Raw genomic sequence first — 18,482 nt, forward strand, 5'->3', positions numbered from 1 at the left:
GCCCCTGTCTTCTGAAACACGGTGTAGACTCTATGGGTAATCAACATCTTTTCTTATATTTTTTGAGACCAGAATGGATGGGATCATCCATTTTATGTGGTTGTAAAAATAAAATATGTGATGTATGGTCTAAAACTGCACCTGCCAACCCATTCCTGATGATACATTAAACGGAATTTTTACACTCATAGTAATTCTGATCTTTGGCTTTCTATACTTTGCCAGTCAATGAAGGTGTGTGCATGTGTGCATGTATGTATGCATGCATGATTTTTTATAATGGGACATGGGGAGAGGCCCTATCATACATAATAGCTTGCTGCCTGCTGCCATGTTAAGAAGTCCAACCATTAGTCTGTTACTGAATTTTGATAAGCTAGGCATCTCAAGTAGCCCTATTGATTTTTCTTTAGTTCTTCTTCTTCTTCTTTTTTTCTTTTTTCTTTTTTTGTGTTTTTAATTTATCTTAGGTGGTTGAATTAAATTGTCTTTCACTTAATTCATCTCATCTTCTCTCCCAGTCTTTTTATGCCAAAAGTCCTTCACCAGTCTTCTTATTGCCTCCAGATTGTGAGCCAATTTCTTGAAGGTGGAGCCAAGTCTCACTCTTTATATCTCCATATATTACATGCTTCATACATACCTACTGATAAGCTGATCAGCTTCATGATGGGGATAGAAGTGAACTCCTACTCCTGTTTTTTCCATCAAAGGTAAACCCTGGAAAAGGACAAAGTTCGAGTAATATTGTCTATGGAGAGCTTGGAACTCAGACGCCTCCTACGGAGTCCTCATCTTCTTGCTCCCTTGTCTTTTGGTGAGGGAAAGAATATGCCACCTGTCTCGTCTCCTGGGACCTTGCCAGTAACCGTGCTTGCTGCCCAAGGGGTTCTGTAGGATGGGCTTGTTCACCTGCTCACCTTGCTCCATCCCTGCCCTACCTTTCGTCTGCTTTCAGGAGGCTCAACTTGTTCTCTTGTTTCCTTCTTTCCCTTTCCCCCAAACCTCCAGTGAGAGAAGAGATTTTATTATTAGGAAAATGGGCTGTTGAATTCCAAAATCAGAAATAGACCACATAAATATGTATGAAGCATTAAAACCCTTCTTTGAAGTGTGATTTTCTGGCTAATGGATGCTTCTGGGATGATTGTTATATATTTTTTGTACTCAGTTAAGCCCTATTCAGACCAACTTATTTTTTTGGTGAACTTAAGGACCTTATGATTAGCATCCATTAGCATTTCCATTACATCTGTATTATAATAATACCCTCTAAAATTTCTATGCTGTATCTTTCACAGAGTGCTTTTATGCCATTATTTTATTTGATACTCCCAACAACACCGTGAAGAATGTTGAGATTCTCTTAACATTTCTGTTTTATAGATGAGGAGACTGAGGTGCAGAACATTTAAGCGACTTGTCCAAAGTCATGCAGTGAGTAAGGGAGTGGAATGCTGACTAGGAACCAGGTCCTCAGCTAGTATGGCAAGGGCATGCTCCCTGTCACTGCTAGTAATAGCAAATGATCACTACCACTGAGTATTTGCATCATGCCAGCTACTATATTAGGCTCTCTGTATATATTTTCTCAGTTAATACTCCTCATAACCCTGCAAAGTAGGAATTGTTATTATTCCCCCAGTTACATAGAGGGGAACTGCAATTTAGAGAGGTTAAGTAATTTGGTCCAAGTCACACAGCTAGTCCTAGTATACCTAGGACTATACTGCAGTTGGAACTCAAGTTTCCCTGCTTTCAGACCTCAGCCCTAGCCATGTGGGTCCCTCGTGGTTTTATTGGACTGAGCCTATGAAGATATTCAACATAGCATAGCTCAGAAAGGCTGTTCCATTTCTCATGATTCCCAGAGCTGTGATTACAAGCTCTCCTTGTGATTCTTACGGCTCTGGGGCATATTGTCAAGGGTAAAATTCGGAGCTGTATGGGTAAGAAAGGCAGGGAAAGTGAAGGGGACTAATATTTACTGAATGCTTACTATATGCCCAGTGGCCATTAGAAACCCATATCACAGGAACCTTGTAAGTCTGGTATTATCATTTCCACTTTATGGAGGAGGAAACGCAGGTTCAGAGAGGTAAAGAACTGTATGCAAGATTCTAAGTGGAAGAGTCAGGATTTTTAGCCAGGTCTGTCAGACTTCATAGCCCATGTTTTCTCCTCTGTGCTTAAGTAGGAGTGGGCTCAGTGGTGATGTTTCAAGGGCTAATGTTGATGTTTTAAGGGCTAATGAGAAGGAGCAGTATTTCTAAAGGGCTTAAGGAGGATTTTAAGGAACAGAGATGAATTTAGACCCTGGTGATTATAAGGCATTATAACCAGTACTCTGGAGCCCTATAAAGGAACTCATAAGAGAACCCAAGGAGAAGAAAAACTGTGGCAAGTTTTAGGCTACATTGCCTAGCTTATATCACAATGCCAGCAGCCTTCAACTGAAATATATAGGAACTGGGACTTAAAAACCAGCAAAAATACATTGGTAAACATCATAATGACACACACATTTAGGAAAATGATGTTTTTAATTTCAAATTCTATGGAGCCTTGCCTTATACAGTCAGTGCTGGGAAGTTGTGGTGTACCAGGAAATGATTTACATTTTAGCCTTAGGCAAAAATATGGAACTTGTAATTATGTCGGAGAGAGGCAAAACCTTCTAGATTTTACAGCTTTAAAGCTGTAAAAGTCTCAGTTAGGATGTGTGTTGATTAAACTGTGGTGTGGCTGAGCATTTTGCCTGAAACTTCATAGGGAATAAGCAGCTGTTAATGACTTTCAGGTAAAAACCTTCCTTCTAAATCTTTAATGCAATATTGTCAAAGTGTGGAAGTGGTGGGTGACAAGCATTTTCTTGTTCCTTCTAAGGCCTTCCTGATCCAAGGTAGTTTTGAGCACAGAAGGCTGTGCTTGTTAGGCTTTTGGCTCGTGGGAAGAAAGCTGCACATCAGCTCCTGATACACACGAGCTAGCCTGAACTCTGTGATGACCATCAGATGCAGATAAACTGCCAGACAGAGAAGCTGTCTTGCAGAAATGACTTTGCTGCCTTCAAGAGCAGGGCTTTCTGCACCTATGCTCTAAGCACCCTTAGTTTTCCTCTCCCAGTGGTCCTGGAGTGATTTCTCTAATGGGGAGCCTCCTCTGTAAGGTCTTACAAGGTGACTGGTAGATTGATTGCCCTACTCTCAGGAATGGGAGTAGGGGATTTAAGGGGGAGGATGAAGAGCTTGCCTGTTTTCTTTGTTATTCCTCTGCCTGAGAGAGGTAGACTATAGTGGTAGTTCAAAGAACTGGCTCTGCAGTCACAGATCTGGGTACCAATCAGGGTTCTGTCCCTCATTTTCTGTGTGACCTTGAGCACATCACTTATCATCTCTAAGGCTCTTTCTCATCTTTTAATGCTTCATTCATAATGCCTGGTTCACAGGATTGTTGTGGGAATTAAATGAGACAATGTGGTATTAAGTCCTTAGGACTTTATAAAGTTGAGATAGTATTATAACTGTTACCTCTGCTAACAGCATCAAACCTTGGGTCTAATCAGGGCTCAGTCTCTTTACTATTTGTGTGACCTTCCTAACCATTTTGCCATTCTGTCTCCCTTCTGAACGTAGCAAATGTAACTAGCTTGCTTTGGCCTTTAATAGAATTCATCAGCCACAGATCTCTGTGAGCCACTTGCTCTATAGCAGGGAAGGAGTATGTGTGTCTGGCATTGGGGGCTTGCCAAGAATATTTGCTCAACAGCTATGCTATTATACCAGCACGTGCCGCTGTGGCTTTATAGGAAGTATATCCTGGATGGTCATTACATATTATTTTTAGCTGGAGCTTAGTTTCCTAGAGAAATAAAAGTTTCATTTTTTAAGAATAGGCAATTATTTTGTACAAGTGGTTTATGTACACAGAAAGTTCATGTTCTTATCTTTTATGTTTGAATTAAGGCACTGTGTATGAGGTGTCCCTGAACACTGGAAGTCTAAAGAGCATGGATTTGGAAGTCAAAACTGGGTCCAGATTGCAGTTGTGATATGGACCACCTGTGAGAGCCTTAATGTCTTCCTGTGTGAACATAAATAATACCTACCTCATGGGATTGAAAGAGAAAATAATATAAGAAAGCATCTATCATATTATGTAACACATAGTAGCCTCTCAATAACAGTTAGTGGTTACTATTTTGGGCAGATCCAAACATTATGTTAATAAACTTCAATGACTTCCACATTTCATTCTTTGGGGTGGCAAATTCTGTAGAGATATCTTAGGGGCTACAGAGGACGGTGATGGAGGGACTAAGGAAATAGTATCCATGCTCTCTGCCCCCCTTCCCAAGAAGCTCTGCTTATGTCTGTTTTATATCTGGGCATCTGAGATTGTTTCACGGGGGAGAAAAAAGGCTTTATAAGTGCTTTCAGTTCAATTTATTAATTTTTCCCTCAATGAACCATACTTTTAGTGTTGTATCTAAGAAATCTTTGTATATCCCAAGGTCACAAAGGTTTTCTTCTAGAAGTTTTGATGATTTAGAGTTTTAAATTTAGGTGTATGATCAATTTTTTAGTCCATTTTTGTTTATAGTAAGAAGTGTGGTGTATTAGTTTGCTAGGACTGCCACAAAGCACCACAGACTAAGTGGCTTAAAAAATAGAAATATATTTTTTCACAATTCTTGAGGCTGGAAGTCTGAGATCTAGGTGTCAGCAGGGTTGGTTTCTTTTGAGGTCTCTTTCCTTGCCTTATAGATGGCCTTCTTCTCCCTGTGTCTTCGTGTAGTCTCTCCTCTCTGCCTGTCCCTGTCCAACTTTCCTCTTCTTATAAAGTAACCAGCCATATTGGGTTAGGACCTACCCAAATGAACTCATTTTAACTTAATTACTTCTTAAAGACTATTTCCAAATGCAGTCATATTCTGAGGTACTGGAAGTCAGGACTTTAACATATGAATTTGGGGGTTACATAACTGAGCTCATAATTCATGGATGAAAGTGTTTTTTCCCATATGGATATTCAATTGTATTAGTGCGGTTTGCTGCAAAGAAGCTCCTTTTTCACTGAATTGCCTTTATACCTTTCTCAAGAAATAGCTGTCCATATGAATATGGGTTGATTTCTGGAGTCTCTGTTTCATTCCACTGAACTATTTGTCTATCTTTGCTCTAATATCATACTGTCTTGATTAATTCTGTTTTATAATACATTTTAGAATTGACAAACTGGACTTCTCCAAAATGAAACATTTCTGTTCTTCAAAAGATACTGTTAAGGGAATGAAAGGACAAGCCACAGACAGGGAGAATATATATATATATATATATATGCACACACACGCACACACACATTTGCAAAAAGTAGAGCTGATATGGGACTACTTATATCCAGAATATATAAAAAACTCTAAGATATAAATAATAAGAAAGTAACGTAATAAAAAAGGACAAAAGATTTGAACAGATACTCCACCAAAAAAGATATGTGACTAGCAAATAAGCACATGAAAATATACTCAATATTATTAGTCATTAGAGAAATGTAAAGTAGAACCACAATGAGACACTAATACACACCTATTAGGAATAGAAAAAGACTGACCATATCAAGTGTTGTGAACATATAGAGGAACTAGAACTCTCATACACTTTTGGTGGGAATGTAAACCAGTACAACCACTTTGAAAAACAGCTTGGCAGTTTTAAAAAGTTAAACATATACTTACATGGTCCAGCCATTCTATTACTAGAAATGAAAGCATATGCCCATACAAAAAGTACAAATAAATGTTTATAGGAGTTTAATCTGTTATAGCCCCAAACTGGAAGCAACCCAAATCTCCATCAATAAGTGATTGGATAAATGAACTGTGTTATATCTATGTTATTCTGCAATAAAAAAGAATGAACTATTAATGAATGTTACCACATGAGTGAATTCCAAAATAAATATGCTGGATGATAGAAGCCGGATATAAGATGCAAACATGCTAAATGATTCCATTTGTATCAAATTCTAGAACATGCAAACTAATGTACAATAACAGAAAGCAGATCAGTGGTTTCCTTGTGCCAGTGGTAGAAGGGTAGGAGGAAATGAATACCAAGGGGCATGAAGAACCTTCTGGGAGTGTTCCTTACCATATGTTCATTATCTTAACATATATTCATTCAGTTAAGGAACATATGTTCATTATTTTAACTGTGATAATGGTCTTACGGATATAAACATATGTCAAAACTTATCAAATTATATATTTTAAATATGCACGGTCTGTTATATGTTAATTATATTTCAATACAGCTGCTAAAAAAGTGATTAAAAAAATTTGGGCCAAATATGAAAAACCCAAGACTAAAGTGAAAAATTACAAGACTGTTACTGATCAACGTTCAGGCCTATTAAAATTTCCCCTATCCCAATGGCACTTGGACAACTATTTTTCTTGTATACTTTAGGAAGTAGTCAATTCAGACAGGGGACTAAAAAGAGACTCTTCACAGTGCTTACTGATAGCCCCAAAATATAGCATGAAACCACCAGCTTTGGTTCTAGTTAGTTGCTAGAGGCTACTTTTTTCAAGTCCACAATTGGCTTCCCCAACTGGGTGTGAAATTCAGTAAAACCAGCCTTTGCACGTGCCTTTGTTAAAATCTATACCTAAATTGTCTGGAACAAGAAAGAACAGTAACTAGAAGCAGATTTATTGCAGTCTGGACTTAGTTGTTTGGGTGACCTCTTTTTGCTGGTTTTCTGGGTTGATTAGACTTTGCTAATTGACAGAGCATTAGGGGCGATAGCCCAGACAGAGCCACTCTGCTCTGGACTTGGACTTGGTACAAGCATTCCTGGTGGTCAAGTCATGTATTTTCTAGTTTGGAAACAGACATTGGAACAAGACTGCTGGAGCAGGATTGCAGGGTTCTATGGTGGAGAAGCTATAATGACTTTCAAACACATGGGCCAAGGCGATTTGGCTCTCTTTTCATTCCCATCTCTAAAAGAAAGAACCCACCAAAGTTCAGAGCATCTTAAACATTTTGAAGTTGTGACATTGAGTGTGAATAATTGGTGTCTGTGGGACTCTAAAGGTGAAAGCAGGGCTTACTACTGCTTATTATTATTTAACAGAGAAGAGCCTGGGGAAAAAAAAAAACCCTATAGTCAAACATAAACATTTCAGCCTTATTTATTTTCAACCAGGGAATAGTTAATACCATGATGCTGTATAGTTACTTGCATTTAAACATCCTATTTCACAGGTCCAAACCCATGTTCCACATAGTAGTAGTATAATAGTACCATGGAGACTATCCAGTAGGATCCTGAAAGTCTTCTTACCCACTCTTTTCCATTTTGCTAAGCACTTGGTTAAATTAAAATTCCAGAGACAGCATGGAACAGTGGATTCTCAGTTGGGGCCCCCCATTCATCAAGCACACACAGGCCAGGCAATGCATTTAGCCCTGGAGATACTGAAGTAAGGGATTGCCTCTGCCTTCAATGAACTTTTGGTCTAGAGATGGAGGCTGAGAAATAAACAGGCAATTCTAATGCAGAGTGTTGTGTAAGATGGAGCAAGACCTGAACAGTAATATGAGAACCTGTAGGAGGCCCTCCCAGTCCAAATCATGAGGGTCAGGCAAGGCTTCCCAAAAGGTGAATAAGAGTTACCTCTTCAAAGAAGTGGGGGAAATTGTCTCTTACTACTGTATGACAATGAGCAAATCACTTAAATTCTCTGAATCTCTCTTTTGGAAGAAATGACATCCTTTACCGGTTGCTTTTGAGGATTACATCAGATGAGATATATTAAAGTCCTTAGCCCAGTGCTTGCTAGGGGAAAGGTCAATATTGGTTTTCATCTTTCCTTTCTTTTTTCCTCCCCTCCTACCTCCATCAAGTGGGGAGTGTGACTTCCGTGGCACATTACACAGAGGTGACTTTTGGAGGGCTTTTAGTTGTCATATCTGTCACTCAGTGTTTATTTCCTGCTTCTAGTTCGTTAGGGCCTTTTTCTTCTGATGCTGGCTTGGGCTGTGTTTATGTCTTTCGTGTGCTTCTGTGACACTTCATCAGTGGAAGTGGCTGGTCCTCTGAGCAACCGCTGGAGGCAGAGGGAAGATGGGAATCAAATACAGCCTCTGTAGGGCGGTGTGGAACAGAACAGCAGTGTGGCCCTGTGCGTGTGTCAGGGGCAGGCAGCAGCCATCATCTGTCCTCATGCCCTGCCTGTGGGGACCGGTGAGAAAAGAATGCGTTAGTAACCAAGTGGAGAGGAGAGAGAGCTGAATGCTAAGTGGAGAATAAAATCATCTTCAAGTATAACTCAGGTTTACTCTGGAGCTGTGTATCCTACAAATAGTACAGTATTCCCACTCTTGGCTGGGCCCTAACTGCCGTGAAAGCAAATGGTGTAACAGACTTTAGGGGGCGTTCTGACTGGCCAGCAGGCATTTCTGATGCAGGGAAGCAATGCAGAAAACTCCAAGGCAAGCTGGGTACACTTTGCTTTCTCTCGCTCTGTGTATCCTTTGGTTTATTTTTCTGTGTACTCTCCGCTCCTAAGAAGACTGTGCTCTTTCCAAACTGAAATCACCTTCTTATGTTGCAAATCCACCTAACCTTCAGATTTTTTTTTTCCTGCACAGCTGTCACAACAAACTTCCCCTCATCCGCTACTAAATGTATCAGACACTGTTGTTCAGTCTGTGAGCTGCCGACTCATTACCCGAGGGCTTTCCAATAGAATCTGATGTTATCCAAAGCTTCTCATCTGTTTCAAAGGGGACAATTTCCTGCGTTCTCTGGAGGGAAATCAAACGCACTACATTTAGGAAGTAGGACGGTCCTTCACAGATTTAGTAGACCTCAAGGCAATTATGGGCTGACTATTCCCAGCTTAGTGTTTCCTCACCTCATTTCCCGTAACAGCGACTGGAGTGACCTGAAGATGGGCTTTTTGTCTTTCCAGTGAGACCTCGGGAAATAAATCACAAAAATCAAGATAAGCTGTGGTACCTTTGATTCCCCTCTGTCCTCCTCCCAAGCCGTTTTTGGCACTCCCTAGAGGAAACCAGTTCTCCTTTCCTCTTTCACTTTGGCAGTGGGCACCTGGGCTCCAAGTATCTTTTGTTTTTTAAGTCCATCCTCATCATCCTTTAAATTATACACTGACTCTCCTGATAAATATGATTCTCTTTTCAACAATTAGTCTTTGGATATAGAAGTTGCTGGTGAAGAAAAATCCCTTTCAGCTGGTTACCTATGCTTTTTTTTTTTTTTTTTTTTTTTTTGAGACGGACTCTCACTGTTGCCCAGGCTGGAGTGCAGTGATGTGATCTCAGCTTACTTCTGCCGATGCTTCCCGGGTTCAAGTGATTCTCCTGCCTCAGCTTCCCAAGTAGCTGGGATTACAGGCACGCGCCACCACGCCCGGCTAATTTTTGGTATTTTTAGTAGAGACAGGGTTTCACATGTTGGCCGGGCTGGTCTCGAACTCCTAACCTCAGGTGATCCACCCACCTCAGCCTCCCAGAGTCCTGGGATTACAGGTGTGAGCCACCGTGAGCAGCCCCATATTTCTTTATACTAGTTCTTTCCTCCCTTCTCACCTCCAGCCTGGGATGTAGTTTCCACCATGGTCTTTTTATTCCAGACTCCAAATTCGTCTCTCTCCAAGTGTCTTCCTAATTCCCTTTTTTAAAGTTACCTTTTTAATTTCCTGCTGTGAAACACCTGCTGTATCATCTTGCTTCTGCCACTTCCTAGAAAACTTGTTTTATGAATGTTCTTTCTCCTCAGTATAATTTTCCTGGCTGTGCCCTGATGTAGTGCTACAATAGTTTTATTTTACATTGACTGATTAAGCACTTTGAATAATTGTTTTAGCTCCATTATGGCTAATCTATTTGGCTTAACAGCTTTTTTTTTTTGCAACCTTTGATTAATGTCTGACCATTGGGACAGAGAGGAATTGGCGCATTAATTTCCCCTTGACACTATGGAGAGCTGCTCTTTTTCCTGTGCAAGAGCCTGAAGCAACAGATGCTCTGTGTTCCTATTGCAGGGGAGAGCACACACTGTTGCAAATAAGTCTGTGTTCTCAGTCAGTGTTTGCGAATGGTTCTGTGTGGCAGCCATTTCATAGCAGAGAGCAAATGTTAGGATTTAGGGAAAATTGTACCAGCATATCAGATTTTAAAACGGAATGGTGAATTTTTGTTAACAGTGTGTAGCTAGACGGTGTTTTCTTTCTAAGCTCATGAAACTTAACAGCTGTTTAGTGAAGCAGTATTTTCATATATGCCTGTTTGACAGGTTTAATAGCAAATTTTGCAGTAAGTGACTTGCTGAACAAGCCTTCTGGCTTGGGCTGTAACAAGAACTGTATTTGCAGCAAGATTCATTGAGGGGCTTTCTGCTTTAGTGTTTATGGGATGGGGAAGCCTGGCTAAAGTTAGGAAAACTGAAAGGCATGATCCAAAGGAAATTACTAGTATCTCTACCAGACTGTTCCCCAGAACTTGTTATTAACGAGTTTAGGGGAAGATAACATGGGGAAAACATACTGTTTAGCAATTAAAACACATGAGTACAGTCAGCTTACTGCAACCCATTATTGCTTGAATGGTAATTGAATCTATATATCTCCAACTTTATAGTTTTCTGCAGCAGAATCTCTGAAAGACTTCTGCACTTCATCTGATTCAAGGAGGCCTATATTCTCTCCCCTGTCTCTGGAAAGGCTGCTGTGCCTTGTAATAGCTTTTTAATGTTGCCAGATCGAAGACAAATGCTTCACTGGTTTTATTGGGAGAAATAAAGTACTTCCTATTACTCTTATGTTGGGGGTATCCAAGTCTTGGGAAACTAGCACTTTATGAGGTTAGAATTCCATTTCCTTTCTTCCCATTTTTCAGTTCTCTCAGATCGTAGGATCTCAGAATCACTCATTCCTAGGGCTACCCACTCTGTGTTTGGCTCCTAAGTGCGTTTTTCATGATTTATCTGTACTTTTATTGATTGCATGTGCTTAGTTATAACTGCTGATTGTGGGTGTGTGCATGTGTGACAGAATCACAGATCATAGACCCCTGTTCTCCAGGGCAGCCACCCTCATGGTCAGCCTAGCATCCTCAGCTAACAAAAGGAGCAAGAGCTGTTTCATAACCTCTTTGGATTTCAGTATAGATTTTGCAAGCCATGAATACAAAATTTGTCTAGAGTTCGTAGTTGGTTCTGTTTATTGGAATTTTTTTTTTTGTTTTTTTTTTTTGTTTGTTTGTTTTTTTTAGACAGGATCTGGCTCTGTTGCCCATGCTGGAATGCAGTGACGTGATCTTGACTCTGTGCAGCCTTCACCTCCTGGGCTCAAACGATTCTCACGCCTCAGCCTCCAGAAGAGTGGGGACTACAGGCACGTGCCACCATGCCTGCCTAATTTTTGCATTTTTGTGGTGGGTGGATAGAGATGGGGTTTCACCATTGTTTCTTAAGCAGCATGAAGGGAGCTTCATATTTGTTCGTCTCAGTCCCATCGTGATGTAGGTCAAAAGCAAGTTACATTCAGCTAGCTGTATGGCAAAGATGCCTCCTTTTGAACAGTAAGAATTTAGGCTTTGTTGTTTTATACATTCAGGCAACTTGAAAGGGATAAAAGAAAGGTGGAGAAAAGAATAGTAAAGTGAGCTTGATTAATTTTCTAAGAAGGCAAACTAAAACCTCACATGTAAATAGTAAGATGTCGGGGACACAAAATGAGTTAGCCCACGTTGCCAGGATGAGGAGGGATAGCAGAGAAATGGCCATATGATGTCTGAGAGTGTGGCCAGTGGGAGGAGAGGGGTCTACTGGTGGACTTCTCTCAGCGGGTTATCACCTCCACACTTTCTCATCCAGAGCTCCTGGGATTCCCTTTAGGAAAGAATCATTATACCATTTGCCCTGCTCCCATCATCTCACTAAACTTCTATCACTGTAGTAACTCCAAGAACCAGTGAGACAAGAAGGAGGACTGTCATGAGCTGCCTCTGCACAACTGTTGAATTCAATTTTCTTTCTTCGGTACTCCTTCTCCCATGTTTCTCTAATGCCCATACTTTATTCAGGATGTCATGTTCAGTAGCAGAGACATTTGAAATAAAGCTTCCTTATCATGGCTCTTAGGAAAAGTAATGGCAAAACTATTGGACACAGGTGAATTCTAGTCCAGTATGGTAGGAGAGGTGAGTTTGGAATGGTCCTTTTTACATATCCTGCAGTCTGATTCTAATAAAAGTAGACACAGTTCTGGTACACTACTCTGTGGTTATTTCCAGAAATATAAATGAGTGTCGTTATATATACACACACACACACACACACACACATATGTATACACACACACACACACACACACACACATATATATATATATATATATAAATGTTTAAACTTTTAAAAAATCAAGTAGGTAGGACTTCCTTTTTCTTTTTTAAATAATAACTATGGAAGTGCAGAAATAATACAGAGAGATTCTATTGTGATCTTTACCTAGCTTCCCCAATGGAACATCTCTACAACTCTAGTAGAATGTCAAAACCAGGAAATTGCCATTGATATAATCTATAGACTTTATTTAGCTTTCAGCAGCTGTTTCTAGGTGGGACTTTCTAAGGATTGCAAACCCCATGACTTTTTCTTTTTAAGCAGATAGAATTGAGGGTGCAGTGGAAGCAAAGGCTTATGTCTGGTCTCTTCCTTTCTTTCTGTATTGCCCTCCTATCCCCCATCATGTGAAAAATAGATACTGGAAAACTCATATCAAAAAGTACAGTCTGGATGCTTACTTTGCAAGGTAGTATGTTAGGTGCCCAGGAGGACATGAATGACTATAAGAAGAAATGGTTCTGTATTTTGCAACCATTTGTTTACACAGAAAGATTCAGCTCAAGACAGTACCTATTTACAAAGCATGTGAGATGTATTCAGTACTGTTCTTTGGGTTATAAAGAGGGAACTATTCTTCAGTGTAGAATGTACATCCACTTCTCCTCCCTAATCGTATGCCTGGTGGCTGTGCTAGAGCCTTTCAAAACTAATTCAGGTATCACCTCCTATATTGCCTACCTATGTTCACTTACTACCACATTTTTAGTAGGCATGAGTACCTACTAACTGTCGGTTCCATACTAAATCCCAGGAGTTCAAACATGGATTCTACACATTCTCTACCCACAATGAGTTCACAGTTTAGTGGGAGACAGAGACATTTAAGGAGGAAAATGCAGTAGAGTGTTATCAGAGGTATAAGTAGAGGTATGAGTAGGGTATATCTTGAATGCTGTGGCGTTTGAACAAAGGAGGAAAAAAATGAATTTCTTTTGAAGAGAGATAACTGTTGTAACAAAGAGAACATATGAGAAGAGGAGGCTGGAGGCAGGGAGATCAGTTAGGAGATTATTGTGGTAGTTCAGGTTGAAGCAAGATGACTGAAACAAAGGTGGAGAGGAAGGCCCATGGGAAAGGATGGGTTTGGGGGCTACTTAGGAGTTAAATTTAAGAGCACTTACTGATTAACTGACTATAGAGTTGTAAAGAGAGTGAGGTGTCCAAAATGGTCCCAGATGATGGGGTGGTGGAAGTGCCATGCACCAAAAGGGAGAGTCTGGGAGAAGAGCAGACTCTGGAGGAAAACTCATGACAGGGGTGTGGACGTATTGAGTTTGGGGTGTCTGTGGGATGTCCAACTTGAGAGAGCTCATTCACTTATAGATGAGTTCAAATGATAGATGGTGCCTTGGTGTGAATGACTTTGCCAGTTAAAGTATGTAGTAGGACAAGAAGATCAAGGAGAAAGCCTTAGGAATTACTAAAACTTAAAGGACAGATGGGGAAAGTGACCCTACAGAAGAGAGTGAGAAGCAGAGCAGGGCGAGAGGAAAAAGAGTATTTGGAAGGAGAGGCAGTCAACAATATAAAATGTTTTACTTGTCAGATATGATCAAAATGGAAATGTTTTCATTGGAGTTAGGGACAAAGGACACCCTTATTGATCTGTGTGAGTTCAATTTCAGCTGGCTGGTTGCAGGAGACAGCAAAACAGTAGATCAAGTGGTGATTTTTAACTATGAAACAGTTAAGAGTTTGGTATAAGGCGATTTAGTTAAGTGCTAACATGGAGTGTAAAGAAAAGTGTAATTGATATTAATTAAGAAAATCCATAATAGAATGTTACAGCAGAAATGCAACCCCATTTTTAAATATAAAGAGAGATTTCAGGTACATTGTTCAAGGTCAAGTGTCTAAAGAGGAACAGCCAGGACCAGGTCCCAGGTCTGTTTACTCCCTTTATAAAAGAAACTTCTGGATAGACTGTAGTTTAAAGGAGCAAATAAATGTCTGGTGCAGAAAAAGTGATTGTTAAAATGATGAATCAGAGCTGTATAATTCTATTGTGAAATATAACTACTTGTTTGATGAATTTATTCATTTATTCTATAAATATTAATAGATATTGTGCTATTTGTTTAATATGCAAAGACAAACACATTCGTTGTAGAGAACATGCTTGGTGAATTTTATAAAAGTAAAATATTATTGCCATTAAGTGATGTAGTCTAGCAGGGTGACAGACACAAAAATGGTAGCATACAATGTGCAATTGGAAAGGCAGGAAATAGGTCTGCCTGGTAGTTGGAGACTAGTGAGCTGGATCTTGCATCATGATTGTGATTTCTCTAAATGGAGAAAGGATTAAAGGGAACTTTCAACAAAGGGAACAGTATGAGCAAAATCAGACCAGTATAAAGAATGTCTGTAACTTCACAGACTGTTAAACAGCCTGGTGGGGATACGATATAAAGGTAGGGAAACAACAAAGAATTATTGTGAAGACTAGAAAAGTATTAGTTTGTTTGTGCTGCTGTAACAAAATACCTGAGACTGGATAATTTAAAAAGAACAGAAATTTGTTTTCTCACAGTTCTGGAGTCTGGGAAGTTTAAGATCAAGGCACCAGCATTAGGTGTCTGATGAGGGCTGCTTTCAGCCTCCAGGATGGCAACCCTGTGACTGCATCCTTTGGAGGGGATGAATGCTACATCCTCACACATGGAAGGGACAGGAGAGCAAGAGAGTGCTTCCTTCAACTTCTAGCCTTTTCATAAAGGTATTAATCCCATGCATGAGGGCAAAGCCCGCATGAATCACCTCCCAAAGGCCACACCTCTTAATACTGTTGCAGGGGATTAAATTTCAACATGGGCCAGGCATGATGGCTCACACCTCTAATCCCAGCACTTTGGGAGGCTGAGGTGGGCAGATCCTCTGAGGTCAGGAGTTTGAGACCAGCCTGACCCACATGGTGTAACCCTGTCTCTACTAAAAATAGAAAAATTAGCTGGGCACAGTGGTGCATGCCTGTAATCCCAGCTACTCAGGAGACTGAGACAGGGGAATCACTTGAACCCATGAGGCAGAGATTGCAGTGTGCCGAGACTGTGCCATTGCACTGCAGCCTGGGTAACAGAGTGAGACGCAGTCTCAAGAACAAAAAAAAAAGAAAAGTTTCAACATGAATTTTGGAGGGGACACCATCTCAAACCATAGTACAATTGATAACCATAATACTAAACAGTAAATAGTGGGGACAGATGTTTTAAGCCAAGGTGTCCTTTCATCTGTGCTTAAGATAAATCCGGTGGCAATATGGCAGATGAGTTGGAAAAGGACCTCTGTTTAAGGCAGTGAGATGTGTGCAGAAATGTGTCACATGACTGATAATGAGGTTGTGAGCTAGGGAAGTGATGGTAAGAGTGAAGAGGAGGGAAGTTAGTCAAGAAAGAATTTGAAGGCAGAATTACAGGCAGAGTTTGCCAAGTGTTCACCTGTTCTTCCTGAGGGAAAAAGAAGAATCCAAAAAAACCCCTCAGTCATTTCTAACTTATTGACTAGGGTGGGGAATAAAGGGAGAGCAAGTTTGGAAAGGAAGATTCTGAGTTTGGTGTTGGATATTTAGAATTTCAAGTACTTTGGGAAATCTAGGTGGACCGTACATGAGATCCTAAACACAGCATAGTCATAGGCCTTGCTTGTGGTGTTAAGTAGTGTAACAATATATTTAATTATGGATCCCCAAGAAGCACTTAAAAGTAGTATATAAGTTGGAAATGTATTCAGATACACGGAACAGAAAATCTGACTTAGCATCTAAAACAAAGAGTTTATTTTTCTCACATACGGGAAAGTTGGTGATGCTAGTGTTGGTTCAGCTGCTCAGTGATGGCAAGACCAGTTCTCCGGGACCCGCCATCATGGTTATAAATAGCTGATACAGCTCTAGAAACATGACCACTTTCTTCTCAGGTGCTTCTGTTTGGGTGTGTTTGGGTAAAACTGGGTCACGAGGCCTCCTCTGGCTGGAAGGTTGGCTGGAAGAGTGGGAGGAAAATTGTTGAATTCACTTAAATATGTACTTTCCCATCCTATTAGACATAATTCCTCTTTTTTAAAAAAATAATTTGTAATGCCTCCTTTATTCTGAAATAAACATAATAGACAATCTGCTTATATATATTTTTAAATAAATATATTATCCTAACTGTAATATAAAGGAACAATTAAAGGAAAGTAATTTATAATTATTTCAAAATGTGAATTCTAAGGCATGACTGCACTAGAAGGCATAGTGAAGAAGTCAGATTCTTGCATGGTGAATGTGACAGCAACATATGCAGATGATACAAGGGTATAGTAATGGTGTTTCCAGTACCATAGGCAGCATATGCATTTGTGTTTTACTGAAAAGATGACCAATTTTGGGTCAAGTTCGGCACAAAACACAGCATAGTCTTCTCTTGATATACAAGATAGTTGTTTCTTGAAAGAGTCAACTTGCATCAAAACTGCACAACAACAATTGTGTATTTGTATACACAATAGAGTTATGTTCAAGGCCAAGGTAATAGGTTTTTCACATTTAGAAAGCTATTTGGAATGTAGGAGAGTTCTTAATACATAGATTGTCCCCCACATAGCTGTATGTCTAGTGTCCCCGGCCTCTGCCAACTAGTTACCAGTAGAATCCCCATACCACGGTGACAAGTAGAAGTGCTACCCCCACATATTCAAAATGGCCCCTAGGGGCACCATCATCCGTATTAAAAACAACTGGCTTAGATTAATGGGACTGGACACTTTGTACTCCAAACCAAGTGGAAGTTGGTTAGCAAGGAAAAGGGGGAATGGATATTGAATAGGGAATGAAGTGTCTACCGATAGTAGGAACTGGGTTTTCCTTATGTTTATATCTTTTCCTAAATTCTTGCAGAATTCCTTGCATATAGTGAGTTCTCAATAAGCTTTCTTGAGTGACTGAATAAATAATTGGAATGTAAGCTATGGGAAATGGAAACTCAGTATTATGTGAGCTTTGAATTTAATAAAGGCAAAAATCTTCCTTAAGATACTTAAAGGGCTAACTACCATAAATCCAGGAATGTTATCAGAAGTTGGGAAGTGAACTTTGGTGTGCCAGTGTCTGTGCTAGGATTTAGCACTTCTGGACTTTCTGTCTGTTACACATTCTAGACTGAAGACTGAGGGTTAAGTTTATATCAGTGAATCCTGTTCAGGAATGGAGGGTTTAGGGGAAATATTTAAGTTTTCATGTAAGTATATAGAAGAAAAAGTAACTGGCACGATAAAAGATCAATAAATCTCAGGCTTTAAATCTTACTCCTTCTGTCTTTTAGCACATTCTCTTTCCACTGTGTTCTTTTCCACTTCTGTTTGTCTATTCACTCTGGTATTTTTATCATAGTCTGAGACATTTTCAAATGATAATTTTTAGGAGAAATATTTAGAAATAGAATCAAAGGGCTTTGTTTTGTTTCCTCAAAATATAAACCTATTATTAGAATATAATTCACAGTATGAGAAATGTAGATTTTGCTTGAGTTTGCTTCCAGATTTAAGTAGAAAAGAAAGAAAATGACATTATAAAGAATTTTATCTCTTTTTTGTGAAAAAGATAATCTGTAACTATGGGCTGTGAAGACAATATATGAAAAGCAAATCTTTTTCAAACAGTGCTCCAAAGTTGCCTTTGAATATATAACTTCTGAATTCAAAAGCATGATACAGCATGGATTTTTTAAAAGAGTAGTTGTTTAACATTTTGAAGGGTATAACATTTGATAGTTCCATACTTTGAATTCAAGTGAAGAAACAATAACATCAACCTTTTGTTTATAAGAATAAAGAATACTAAAAAATGTTGTGTAGTTTAAGTTTAGACATTTCAAGTAGTCCTATAATTTCTTGAGAGAGCAGTAGAGTTTTTTTTTCAATTAGTTTATTAGTATTTTAAAGATTTTAAATGGAAGAAAATCTTGAGTGTCTTTGTAAATGAATTGCATCTTTTATAGGCACAGATGACTTTCACAGCATTTTTTTCATCCCCATGGCAACTTTACAGTATGTGGCCT

The 18,482-nt window shown here is 39.5% G+C and overlaps 1 protein-coding gene across 14 annotated transcripts in view; it reads left to right on the forward strand.

Annotated features, from left to right (window-relative positions):
- The window catches only part of CPQ (carboxypeptidase Q), a 492,586-nt gene that overhangs the window by 110,552 nt on the left and 363,552 nt on the right, over nt 1–18,482 (forward strand). For 4 of the 14 annotated variants that reach the window (XM_077943876.1, XM_028852784.2, XM_077943879.1 and 1 more), the window contains one exon: nt 11,310–11,431. The exons of 9 other annotated variants lie outside the window; for them this stretch is intronic. In XM_077943876.1, coding sequence (XP_077800002.1) covers nt 11,332–11,431 — 100 coding nt within the window. In that variant the 5' untranslated portion in view covers nt 11,310–11,331. The remainder of the gene's footprint in view (nt 1–11,309; nt 11,432–18,482) is intronic. One more of the 14 variants, XM_077943877.1, reaches the window with a different exon arrangement.

This window comes from Macaca mulatta, chromosome 8, assembly GCF_049350105.2.
Source record: "Macaca mulatta isolate MMU2019108-1 chromosome 8, T2T-MMU8v2.0, whole genome shotgun sequence".
NCBI lineage: Eukaryota > Metazoa > Chordata > Mammalia > Primates > Cercopithecidae > Macaca > Macaca mulatta.